The sequence below is a fragment of the Podarcis gaigeae genome, assembly GCF_964106915.1.
Source record: "Podarcis gaigeae genome assembly, chromosome: 5".
Lineage (NCBI taxonomy): Eukaryota > Metazoa > Chordata > Lepidosauria > Squamata > Lacertidae > Podarcis > Podarcis gaigeae.
In genome coordinates, this window is record NC_139681.1 from 70716030 (window position 1) to 70729580 (window position 13551).

At 47.8% G+C, this 13551-nt stretch overlaps 1 protein-coding gene across 3 annotated transcripts in view; it reads right to left on the reverse strand.

Annotated features, from left to right (window-relative positions):
* Positions 1 to 12339, reverse strand: part of PAX3 (paired box 3) — a 105908-nt gene extending 93569 nt beyond the window's left edge. Inside the window, exons 1-4 of one of the 3 annotated variants that reach the window (XM_083742117.1) lie at positions 11546 to 12335; positions 9082 to 9317; positions 6654 to 6783; positions 3995 to 4129 (exon numbers count right to left, since the gene is read on the reverse strand). In XM_083742117.1, coding sequence (XP_083598243.1) covers positions 3995 to 4129; positions 6654 to 6783; positions 9082 to 9317; positions 11546 to 11630 — 586 coding nt within the window. In that variant the 5' untranslated portion in view covers positions 11631 to 12335. Of the gene's footprint in view, positions 1 to 3994; positions 4130 to 6653; positions 6784 to 9081; positions 9318 to 11545 lie in introns of all 3 variants that reach the window. The other 2 variants (XM_083742116.1, XM_083742118.1) reach the window with 2 other exon arrangements.
* Positions 12340 to 13551: the final 1212 nt, after the last annotated feature.

The window sequence follows — 13551 nt, forward strand, 5'->3', positions numbered from 1 at the left end:
TTGAATTATAAAAAGGTTGCCTTCTTTTGTCCACATCAAGCTGCTGCGAGCTGAACCTTTGTCTGGCCAGAGCTAAAGTGCGAGTTTCAATGGACTCTCCCCTCTTTGTTTTCCAAGTTCATCTCCAAGTGTAGATTGTGTATAGAAGGCCTTCTTTGTAAAAGCTGGAAAAGTTGTACAAATGTTTGACCAGCTCATTTGGTACTTTTTGTCTCCTGTTCTCCAGGGCCTACGGTGGATGTGCAAGGGGCAAGCTTTGGAGGAGGAGTGCGAGAGGAACCTCAAACAGCAAGTCATCCCGGCACTGGCAACAGCCCCGTCTGCTGACTCAAGCCATAAGGTCTTGGAAAACCAGCTCCAACATCAACAACAGACAACCTGTAGAGAAGTGGATTAAGGATCCTCCCCTCCTTTAGATGGCAACTGCAACAGACTCTGAATTTGGGGGTGGGGGTGGGGAAGAAGAACCCTACTGAAGCAAGTGGAAATCTATCTTGCACCCTGATCCAAAATGCACTTACTTGGAAGTCAGCTCTATTGACTCCTGTTACTGTGTTAATGCAAAGCTGCAATCTTTCTATATGTAGTAGATCTGACTGAAGCAGGATTTGCAACAGACTAAGCATGCACAGCAGAGGTTCAAAATAGAATGATAGCCCCAGACTGTGTATTAATCTAGCTATGGTTTGTTTTTCACATTAAATGTGTGTGTATGTGTGTGTGCGTACGCGTGCGTGTGTACAGAGAGAGAGAGAGTTCCTTTTTTTCAAAAAAATCTCTATTATTTCACTTTCTTCCCTCTGTGGCTAGAATAAAACCTGGAAGTTCTATAAATCAACAACCCAGGTAGCCTTTGGAGGAGAGCAGCATGTAGATATTGATATATAGATATGGTATCTTCCTGCTCTCCTGGCATCTCAAGCCTGTTCATTTTTACTTCAAAGTAAGCAAACAATAGTAGTAAAGATGGCTTATGCAGGCTACTATCCTACTTTAACGGGCAGGATCTCTCCTTTGACATGAAGCCCGGGGAGGAGACGGGCAGGATCGCGACCTTCTCTCAAGGACTTCTCTCCCTCCTCCTCCTCCTCCTCCTCCTCCCCCCTTCCCTCCCCTGTCCCTTTTTATTTAATGACTTCAGCTTGACTAACCCAAAATACTGTTCAGATTTAAGGACACGGGGGGAAGGGACTAAACGGCTCTAGCCACACGATTGAGCAACTAGCTTTTCTCAACGAGTTCAGACAACGAACCCCCCCCCTTCCCACCCCCCACTCCTACCCCTACTGAGAGCCTCTTTCCCCCCAGATTGCGAACTCTTCATAAATAACGCCAACTGAATACTGTGAGATTTAAAAGGCGGGGGAGGGAGCCTTGCTTTGTGGGGGAGGGGAAAGAAGTTGTGGACGTGCATCCTTATCTGCTTCTAGATTTCACACGCACGCTTGCTGATCGGAACATCAGACTCAGAACTCGCAAGTTGTTTAATAACATGAAATTAAAGTGAGTAAGAGACTAGAACTCTCCTACTGGGCTGTTTAGAGACCTGGGAATTCACACAACTGAGTGTCCTCCATCCATTCCTCTCTCTCTCTCTCTCTCTCTCTCTCTCTCTCTCTCTCTCTCTCTCTCTCTTCGGCTCACCCAGAAATACACAGAATTGAATCGAGCGTTTCTGGCAGGCCATTCCATAACCCACGCATGCCGATAACTTTGTTGTTGGTGTAACCTCCGGTTCCGTCCATTCATGCCTGTTCCAAATTTTAGTCGGAGAAAAGCTTTCCTATGCCTGTTCACCAGCTAAATTCAATCTTGCTTGCTTGCTTTCCTGGGCGCAGGATCGCGCTGTCTTTCTAGCAAAGATGCTCAGCGCTCCAGCTTGGAAATAAAGCGCCCCCGGGATGCCGTGGGACTCCCTTGAGCTGCAATCCCAGGCGCACTTACTAGGGAGTAAAGCCCTATCGAACGCTGGGGACTTTCTTCTGAGTAAACGTGGATAGGATCGCACTATTACTTCCTTGCGCGTAAACGTTGCTAGAACCGGGAGGCCTACAACGCATCCCCCCCCCCCATTCCTGCATTAAAACACATTGCCAGGCTGGTTCTGCAGCGCAAAAAGCACGCATCCCGACGTTTTCAGATAAGTTAGTTCCAAGCGAGCGTGTTAATTTGCAACAGAGCCCAGCAAAATCGACTTCCTAGCAACGGGGGTAGAGAAGACGAGAGATGAGAGCAAATCTTACTCAGGGTCAGACAGACTGTCATCTTTCCGTTCTATCCCAGCCTAACACGGATGAGCCGGAGAATAATACCTCTTCCCTGAGCCACGGGAGTGGGGAGGGGGCAGGGAGGCAGCTGCCCCCCCCCTAAATCAAGTAAATAAATAAAAAATAGTTAACTAACTGACCAATTGCATCACAGATAACTCGGTTCTGCCTCCCCCATAATGCCTGCCCCCCCCCCAAAAAAAAATCCTGGCTATGCCCATGCCCTGAGCTCTCTTACTTCGGTTAAAGAGCAGCCGACGACCCTGGATGCAGACGGAAGCTCGACGGAAATCAGCGGACTTGCTTCCAAGCAAGCCAACAGGCACGCAAGCAAGCTGCAAGGACACCAATTTGGAAGTCGTGCCATCGGAAAGGATGGACTTTGTTTCTTTTTTTCTTTTTTTTTTTTTTTTTTTGTCTGACAAGTAGCATTTAGGGCCCGACCCCCCAACTCCCTGTTTCTTCAGAAGTAAGTCCCATTGAGTTCATCGGGTGCTTTCCCCGGGCAACTGTGCCCAAGATTTCAGCCCGAGATTTTGAACGCACCGTATGGGTGTGGGACTTCAAGCAGACGTAAAATATCAAAATGAGTTGTAGTCAGTGTGTTTACATTTGAAGGGGGAAACCCGGCTGCAGGTTACAGGCTGACTAGATGGTCGATCAGGTTGCCACCTTTCTTCCTGGCCCTGCTCCTGCGCCTTGGGCAGCCTTCTCACACAGAAGTGGAGCTTTGATCCCTGCTCTTTCTCCATCCTAGGAAGAATCTCTATCTGCTTTCATTTCTGCCTGTGTCAGGCGCCAGACACAAGAAAAGGACAAGAGGAGTACAGCAAGTATCATTGTACTGTTGGAACTGCGGAAGACATGTTCCCTCGGTGGGGATGTCCTCTTCCTGACGGAGATCTCGCCAAAGATAGTACTGCGACTCCCAGACAAAAGGTAGCAGAAATACAGTTAGGCCGAAACTAAAGTCTGTCTAAACACAAGGTCTAAACCTATATGCATAATTCCATCCTGCAAAACTCCCAAATAAACCTATTTAGGACAGTTGTACCGCCAGGATGGGACTTTGGGGCAGACGTCCAGGGCCCCCGCACAGTGGAATGAGCTAGTAGACAGGGGAAACGCAGCAAGGGGCTCACCATGTTTTTAAGTAAGTGCCGGAGTGACGAAGGCCCTTAAGTCCCAGAATCAAAATTTACCCAACTGCACCACTTGTTGGCCGACAGAGTCGCAATATCTCGCTGAAACTGACATGCACCTTCAATAGATAGGCAGACAAGGAGAGCAGTCATCTCAACCAACTTCTCTTCAACCAGGAAAGCTTTCAGAGGCTAGGGAGCTAGGGACCTGTTCGTGGTTCTCTCTTTCTTGAATCTACCTATTGCTGCCGCCCAAAAGTCTCACCCTTAGAGGGTCCTATTTTCACAATCGCGAACGACACTTGGGTAAGCCCATTTCCAACCCTCCCCTCCAAAGCCAAACACCACCGAAGTGTCTCTCCCGGAAATTCTCCTAAATGGAAACGGAGCAGCCAGTACTACCCTTTCGACGCCCCCCAACATCCCCCTTCGATCAACATGCTCGACGGCTCCCCTAGCCAAAGAGTCCGGCCTTTCTACACCTTCCTCTGTCCCATAAAGCTATAGACCCGGTCAATCATCTTTGCACTCTCTAACGGCGCCTCGGTCCCCTCAAAGAAGAAGAAGAAGCCGGCCGCCCTTTACCTCGTTCGCTGAGGATGCCGTCGATGCTGTGCTTGGCTTTCTTCTCGCTCTCCTCCACTTCCTTCCTCTCCAGCTCGGCTTCTTCTTCTTCTCCCTTCCCAAATTTGCTTCTCAGAATACGGCTGATGGAGCTCACTTGGGGAAAGAGGGGGAAATAGAACTGAAGGCAGAAGCTGGATGGAGGCGGCAGCAGCTGCAACTAACTATAGAGAGGGGTTGGCAATGAACCTCCTTCGGGACTAGTGGCGTTTGGCAGTCTCGGGGCGAATCCTTTCGGATCCCTTGCTCATCACAGAAAAGTTTAGCGCTCCTTCTGATTTGTAGCTTAAAGGATTAGGACTGCTCGGCCATTTATTGCATTTTTACGATTCTGTTGTAAACAGTCTTGACATATATTTTTTTAAAAAAACCGAAGGAGTGAATGTATAATTCTTCCCACCCACCCCCAAGACAAACAAACGAAGAAATAAATAGGAAAGACCCCGTGCGCATTTAAAAGCATTAGTAAGATCAATAGCTGAAGCGCGAGGAAATCAGGATCTGCAATCCAACTAAACGAAAGATTTAAAGAGAGGTTGGTACCCTACATTAAAAAATAACCATCATAATGTAAAAGGTTGTAATTGTATGAACACTGCCTTGAGAGGAGCCACACTGAGCACACCTCTGAATGCGCAGTGCAGATTGACTTCCGAATAAACTTGCGAAGGATCCGGATCTTGGAGCTCTGGAAGCTTTGCAGCCCATTCCTCTGCAAGTTTACTTGGAAGTAAGTGTTCATTAGGGCTTAACCCCCCACCACCACCACCACCCCAAAAAAGAGTGCATAGAAATGCAGCCTCACGTCGAAGCCATTTCGAGTTAGGTTCAACCTTTGTTGCAAAACAGCAGCGAGCAGAATATACGTATTAACCCTACGGGCTTCGGGTGCATCTGGCTGGGTGGAGTGAAAGTCCTTCTCCTCCCATGGATTTTCACTCCCATCGATCTCAATGGAACTTTGTAAAGGTTCTGGGGTGTACTTGAGTTCAAATCCAAAACTTTCGCTTCCCAAAACTGGTTGCGGATCAGGCTATTAAATTCCTTTCTTTTTGCTATAAGCATGAACTTGCCTGGGGAAGGAAAGTTGGATATTTTAACTCAGCGCACCGCGCTGGAACCATCAAAGAACTAATTCCTTCCAAGTCTTGACTATGTCGGGGCCACCACCAATCAGTCCTTCCACATTCCCACGGGCTTCTCGCCCACCTACTCCCCGCCTCCGCTTCCTGATCTAAGATACCTTACAATCCACTTCTTGCGACGGTTCAGCGCGAAACGCCTCGATAGACTAGTTCTGGAATTCTTCCGAGAAAGAGTGATTCCCCCTCCCCCTTTCTTTCTCAGAGGATGCGCGAGTGGAAAACGAGACGGCACAATCGCGTCGCACCGTTTGCAAAAGCCCTTTTCCGTTCCCAATGAGCAAAATAAATAAAAAATAAAGAATGTCCTTGTGCTTCTTATACATTGTGCCATTAAAAAAAATAAAAATACGGGATTTATTTTTTCCCAATCCCAGGCCTGCTAAATATTCGGGTCCCAGGATTGTTGCTCTGGGAGGAAAGGAATGAGAGAGAGGAGAGAGAGAGAGAGAGAGAGAGAGAGAGAGAGAGAGAGAGAGAGAGAGACGGAAAGCAATGCTCTAGGATGTTAATTAAAAACAAACCTTCCCAGCCCGATGCTTCGACGCTACATGTGCTTCAATGGTGGTTAATCGGATCACCCGGATTTATGAGAACTCAAGGAAATGACAAGCCACGAAGATTGCTTGTCTTCTTTTACTACGTCCCACTACCTAGCCCGGCTCGCAGCCTTTTCCCCAACGCTACGCGATCTCTTTCCCTCGGTTTCTTTCATCCAGTGCCTATAAGATAAAGCCAGATCATAGACACTCATCCAGCAAGTCGCGCAAGGCCCCACAGGGCCCGTGAAAGCCTGCAGTCTGTCGAGAGCAGCGTCGTTTGATGTCTCTTATGGGAACTCAGGGCGGGGAGTTGGGGGGAGGAAGGCAGGGCGAGCTTCTAAAACAATTATATATATATGGTGTTTAACTTAAAACCGACCTCGATCCGGCCTGCATCTTTAATTGTGCTATTGGGTGGGGGAAAGTTCCAATGAAATCCATGGGAGTGAAAGCTCCGGTCTTTCTTAAACTTGTTGTCCACTGAATTAATTGCGGCTTCCTTGCGAGTAAAGCCGCTTAGGATCGAGCTGTAAAAACGACTGGCTGTAAGGAAGTATTTTCAGGGCTGGTTTGACAATTCCAGCGAAGTTTTCGAGGGCACTAGCCTCTTTCCTTAGAGGCGTTCCCCTAATTTCGGTGTCACCTTCCGCACACTTACCTGGCAGCTGGTGTACCAGAATCAACTGAATCAACTTCCCTATCAATATATTTTAGGAAGATAGATCGTCTTAGGCAGACCATTGGTAGCTCAGTATGGTCTACACTGGCCGGCAGAGGCTCTCAACCCTTCCTTGGGGTGCTAAGCAGATGCTCTGCGGTTGAGCCCTTTCCTGCCATGCCAGACGTCGTCGATCTGTGTAATCGGCTTAAGTGGGTGCAGGATCCGGAAGCTGGTGAACCCCAAAAGCATTTTGAATGAGTCTCCTTCGGACTTACCTGAAGGCACGGTGTTTCTGTCGCACACGCCGTCCTTCAGCAGCTTGTCCCGGATCTCCCAGCTGAACATGCCCGCGTTGTCTCGTTTATATTCCTCGATCTTCTTCTCGACATCCGGCGTCGTCACCTGCTTTAATAGAAACGACCCAGAAAGGAACAAAAGTTGGGACACTTTGCGGGGAGAGAGATGGGAAAGAAAGCGGGGGTGGGGAGCAAAACCCGGCGCCCCACGAGGATGAATGAACATCGAGGGCTCAGCCTAGGGGTGGAATCCCTTCAGACTGATGCTGCTGAAAGTCAGGACCAATCCCGGATACTTCCTGAACAGATCCTTCATCTCCTCGGCTTTGCAGACCCTGGGGTGCCAATTTGACAGAAAACAGCTGAAGCAAAGATGTGAAATGACTCGAACATGGGCTTTTAAAATTAGCAGCACTCCCCATAAAAGGAACTGATCATGGGGGGGGGGGGGGGCTAAAGAATCAGGACTCACGTTTGAAACAGAAAATTGAGAGCCCAAGAAACACTGTCTTCTGTGTGACACGAAACAGGCTTGCAAAAGGATTCAGAGCAGAATTAGACAGGAAACCCTCCGGTAGCTTCCTAAAGCCGCAGGTTGGCAATCAAGGTCGATCGGAATCGAATAGGACTCCTTTCAAAGTAATGTATCGGGGTGTAAAAATGAAATGCCAACAAGGGAGAAGAGGGAGAGAGACGGGGAGGTGGGGGGGGGGATCCCATTCACTTTATGATTAGAACAAAACATCATTTAAATAAAAGTCCTGAAAGTTCATAGAAACTTTTGCCAAGCAAAAACAGCCAAATCCCGGAAAATATAAAAGAGGGGCTGCTGCAGCCAACGTCCTATTTCTAAAGATCCACGAAAATTTGCTGCATGCATGAAGCCTTTAATTAAGCGGAAATTAATATCCCCTTCTGTTGAAAGATGAAATAAGATTACTTTTAATTTTATGTATAGAAATATAAATACACACCAAACACCCTAAAATGCTGTGTATTCTCGTTGAGGTTTCAAACATATCTGTTCCTTTGCCATTTAAGATGGGGATGCGGAGGGAATGGCGAGGACGGGGCAAAAAACAAAACCCAGTGTCAGAATAAATTTATTCAAAGTTGGGAAATGGTTTCTCAGACAAACTTTTATTAACATTGAAATCAGACTGGAAGCGGGGACGTGACTGTTCGATTTAGTATCTTTCTGACCTCTTAACGTTTGTATGTAAACAGTTTGGGAAACTAGTCATTTATACGCTAGACTGCGCAATGCACCTCGGAGGAAGAAGGCTAAGGAAGGAATAAAGCGCCAGGCTCCAAAATTCATTTACTCGGATTACATTGAATTCAGTGATAATTAGTTTCCAGAGAGGGAGGAGGAAGTATATCTAGGGGTGAGATGAGAATGCAACGTTTGTAGCAGAAGTTGGACGACAGAGACGGGTAGATGGAAAGGTAAATTACTGAAATTCAAGTTTCTCTTGGATATAGCCCACTCTCGTTAGTGGTGTGATCCAAAATCCATTAGACCTCCGCGTTTATTGGCACACTTGTCCCAAGGCCATTATCAGCCTCGCGGATTCCTGCCCTGGTTAAGGAAAGTCGCTTAGGATCCCAGCCTTCGCTAGCGTCGCAGCGCGCTGATCCCGGTTCTGGGCTATAGTCCCCTTCCCCTCCCCCCCATTACCCGACACTGCTTCGAGGGATCCGCAAGGTCTAGCAACTGTCTTTCTGAAAGTTACTTTGGCCAGGAGAGAGTTGGAGTAGTGCAGAGTTTACTTTTCTAGATCCTACTTAGAAAAAACGGCGCATGCTTCCTGAGGGTGGCTGGGTAAGTGTGCAGCAATATGCACGCGCTAGAAGGGGGTTGGGATCTGTATCTCCGCAAGGCTAGGGTGGTTGTAAAGGGGTGTAAGGAAAACAGAGAGCGTTCCAACGAGGAGAGAGAGAAAAAAGGAATGCGTTGCGTTCAGAGCCTAGCGCTCCTGCGCTCTGCCAGGCCCGTCTGAAGCAGTCGGCGCTGCAAATCCCAGACACAGCGATGTCAGGATCGCGAAGGAAGTGCACCAACGTGGACCTGCGGGGACCTGCGCGCTGGCCAAGGAGTTCAGAACTGGTTGGAACTTTAGAGCTGAAGTTCTGCACGTCTGTCCCCCGCCTCCCTTAATTAACAGAACCACCCAGTCCTTTCTTATTCCATATGATCCCAATCCGGATGTCTTGCTACAAGATCCCAAGCGCCCGGGAGCATGCACTGGAAGGCACGGAGAGGGTGATGCACCCATTTTGTAGGCCTTTGGATTGACCAGATTCTGAATAAAAGCGCAACTGAGTTCTTCAGGTCCGCGGCCCGAAGCTGCCCCGTCAATTCCCGCCCCCCTCGCCTGATCCGGCGGCGCTGCGCCTTCCTCACCTTGGGTTTGCTGCCTCCGATTGCCCCCGGCCGGATGGAGCCGGTCTCCTGGTACCTGCAGAGGATCTTGGAGACGCAGCCGTGCGAGACTCGCAGCTGGCGAGAGATGACGCACGGCCTGATCCCGTGGTGAGCCATCTCCACGATCTTGTGGCGGATGTGGTTGGGCAGAGGCCGGCCGTTGATGAAGACGCCCCCGAGCTGGTTGACTCGGCCTTGGCCCAGCGGAGTCGACACTGGACAGAAGGGGGACAAAGAAGAGAGGGCTCCTTCGGTATCCGAGCGGCCTACCTCACGTACACGCAAGGTACAGCGACATTACACACGATACACAGAGACGCGCGTTCCAGGCAGCTTCCCCTCTCCCTTGCGATTGGTGGCATCGTTTGAGCCTGGCACACGGATCCTGAAACACTTTCGCTTGGAACTTTTCGCGCACGTGTTCAGGATTGGTTAACAAACGGGTTAGTTATTCCCTGATACCGTTTGCTGTCTCCGTCGTAGCAAACAGAGGCTAAGCCGTGGCAAAACTGAGCCCTCTCTTTCTTATATCTGTAAGAGATATATAGTTCTGGGCGAAGTGGGCATTTTGATCTGTTTTAAAAACCGAACCGGGAAGGTTATATTTATTCTCGGTCGGCTTCCACTGAATTTTCTTCCGAGAAAAAGTGCTTTGGGTATCAGCTCAATAAATATTTATTCCTAGGTTGAAAACTCCCTAAGACAAGCCGCGGTTGGCGTTTGGAAGTCTTTGGCTACCGCAGGTATTTTCCTTCTTTTAAATCGCTCTTTCTTTTCCTCGGAAGGAAAACATACAGTGTTGACAAGTGCTCTAAGTAATCGGAGTATCCCCAATTCCCCCCTCAAAAGGAGCAATTTATGATTCAAAAAGATCCAGAAAAGAGGGGAAATATAAGTAACAGCAACATTTCTGCAACTGGTGCTCCTGCTTCTCACTGTAGGAAGAATCTAAGCATCGTAGACATTTGACCACGGGTCTCCTGAAGTCTGCTAGAATGTGACAATCTGCCCTATTTTGAATAAACACAGACTTTTTCTAAAATAACCCCCACACACATACACACATACAACTTTAATATTTACTTATACTGTTTGCGTTTCATATGTCGGGGCAGTTTTGGAAGGGAAATGGTAGGTACCATGCATTTGGGAGAGGAATAGAAATGTTAATATTAAGAGTCACACGAAAACCCGATTTCGAAAGACGTTTGGTGTTTTGTTTATTTGTTTGCTTGTTTCCGATTAGTTCGCTTTCTTGCCCACCTGTTTGTACATCCCTTCTCCAGATCACACTGACTCGTTTCGCCCTGAAACAATTTGTACAGTATTGTTTCATCCCTTGCTTTAACCATCTTTAACGTTTTCATAAACTCGCAGAAGAGTTGCCAACTTCCTTGGGTCCTGTCTGAGCTGATTATGCGAAAATCAACAGGCTAGGAAAATATCCCACCTGTTTTTAGTCTCTCTTGCAAGAGGGAACAGAAAAGTCCCTCACATTTAATAATGAAATCCTAGTTGGAAAGCTCTTAAGATTCAATTAATGGAAGGGAGTTTCTTGACATGTTTTGGACAAATTGAGAAGGTCCACACGAACCCTGCTGTGTGTTGCGCGGGTGTGTGCCCACATGCACGAAAGTGAGAGTTCGAGCTGAGTTGCTTGACAGCACTTAAGGCGTTTTTCTACCTATTACTTTCCCTAAACAGTAGTTGTTGGAATTGCTAGTTTTGTGGTGGCATTACCGGCTTGTGCTTGTAAAGGAAGCAAGGCAAAGCCGGACGAAAGTCTTGTAAACTTCCCTTACGCAAGGGAGTTTCTGGCGGAGTTAGAAATTTGGGGTGTCCTCCTGCTCTGACACTGCGACCAGGTTTAGTGACTCGCTCACCTACAACGCTTGCCATCGCCCAGCCAGGTGACAATTCCACCCTCCAAGTGAAACCGACATGAAAAACAAAGAGGGAAATAAACTCGTTTGGAATCTGCGCTGCCTCTGCCTTCTCCAGTGACCTTCCTGTTTTTTCCTATCTTCTCTCCTTTCATTCCCCAAATTTTTAAAAAGTTGACGAAAAAGTAATGTGTATAATTCGTGGGTGTGTCGAGAGAGGGGGACATTCCTGTCTGCGCTTTTCCATGCTGTTGAAACTAGGCTACGCTCCAATCCAGTGCCCTTGGAAAGGAATCCCTGTTAATTTCGCTGGCACCTACTTCCAAGGAAGCGTGCCTACAATGGCAGCTGAAACCTTCTCTCTTGCTCACGACCCGCTCCTTTTTTAAGCGTGTGCACATCAACTTGTTTTTCCTCAACTCCACGAAGTCAGGAGTTCAGGTCCACAGCCAGGCATGCCCAATTCGGCCTCATTGGCACCAAAGCAGGCCACAGATTTCCCCAACCCCCTCCTCCCCACCCCCACCCCAACATCCCATTTTCCTGCTCCACGGTCTTACCTTCTAATGGGAACCCGCTGCGAGGATAATTCTGTCCGGGAGCTGGTCGCATCATCCTTGGGACAGCTCCACCCAGACTTGTCATTTTGAAGGCAGCTTGACTCTCTTTCAACGTATTGTATCCAGGTATGGCGGAGGTTAAGATGAAAGGGCAAACGCAGATCAGCTCTGGGAAAAGATCCGCAGAGAATGAATCGAGTAGAGGAGTTGTTGTTGTTGTTTTGTTGTTGTTGTTTTGTTGTTGTTGTTAAAAAAGGTATTAATAAAAAGGAGAGGAAGGAGAAAAGGGGGAAGGGATAAAGCTATGGGAAAAGGGAAAGGGGGGGGTCGTTGTCCCTGGTTTGTTTCTCAATCAAACGTGGTATCTCGAGTCAAAAATGTGGCCGAGATAGAAAGTGAGAGCGAGGGAAAGAGAGAGTGAGCAAGGAAAAGGAGGTGGGAAAAGTTTTGCCCGGAGAAAAAGGCTGCCGAGGAAGCCGCGAGGTGCCTGGTCCCTGCCGTGGGATGAGCTCACTTTGCTACGAACTGGGCTTGAGTGGCAGGAATGATTTCTTCCTGTTGTTGATACGAAGTGAAAGGAAGCTCCGCTCCGGAGTATTTATTAGTTCTTTCACCCCAAGCTTCCTTAGGATCTCTGCGCCGCGATTGGCCAGCCTGGAGACTGTCCCGTCTGGAGAAGACACGAGCTGATTGGACGACAGCGCCAACTTTCTCTTCTTCTCCTGACAATCGAAGGGCTCCGGCTTAGGAGGGTGACCCGGGATTTGCCTCTCTCTTCCCTTGATGAAGTGCCTTTTCTTTCAGAGAATGGCTGGACAGGAGAAAATGCAAGAGGAGCAGGGGAGGGAAGCGGCGGAGGAGGGAGGAGGAGGAGGAGAAGGTGGGGGGAAGGACGGTCCCTTCCTTTTTTCTCCTTTTTTTTTTACAACTCCTCTTGGCACAATGCCACTGTGCGAGAGATTACAATGAGGAAGTAGCCAACCTCTTGCATGGCTTGAAGTCAGTGTCTTTCTCTACCTCTCTGCCTCTCTCTTTCTGGGCCACCTTTTCTTTCTTCTGCGGAGAGGTTGTAAATGCGCAGCTGTACGCAGGGAAACTCAAGAGAAACTCCAGCGTTTCTCTCGAGACTATCCTTTGTCCTTTCAAACTCCAGACTAGATTCCCCTGGGCGTGTGTCTGGCATCCAGCAAAACTCTCTCTCTCTCTCTCTCTCTCTCTCTCTCTTAGCCCCCACTCAACCCCCTCCCTTCTGTTTTCAAACTTTTCAAAGCAGCATTTAGAGGGAGTGGAAACCCAGCTTTTGGTGCAATCGTATTTTTAAAAACAAAACAAAAACCAAGACAGCGACGGCGGCAACAGGAATCTTTATAGATCCCCCCAAACGGATTCTTGCTTTTAAAAACTGGAAAGATAGGTAGGAGTCGGTCTTTGTGCATATTTACGGAGCCGTGTGCTGTATATATATATATATATATATACACACACACACATATATATATTGCACATTCCTATATATGTTTGCCAAAGTGAACTTTGCTAAGAAGCAGATCTTCCCAGGAATTTATTATAGCATTGAAACTAAACTGCTGGGGGAGGGGAAGGGTTTTTAAAAAAAAAAAAAAGAAAAAGAAAAAGAAAGAGGGAGAGAAAAGACTGACTAGGAGCTGAAGTGACCACAGCAGGATATGACGCCAGGAGTGTTGTAAAGACTGTCTGTCTTTAAAGAAGGTACTATTGTGCATGTCCTTTTATTTATAACTTAGTAAGTGCCAGCAAACTCGCCTCCTTTGCACTCTGAAGTGCCAGCCCGGCTTTCCACAGGGCTTTTTTTATTTGCAATAGTCTATTCAGTAACTGTCACTCTCAAGCCTCAAGTTATTCAAGACCTTAATCAATCAAAAGGATGAGAATCGTTCAGGTTTTCCCCCCTTTGAAATAAAGGAAACAATGAGTTTTAGGCTTCAAGTCCCTCCCCACCCTACTCCTCAACTTATGATACATTTTAT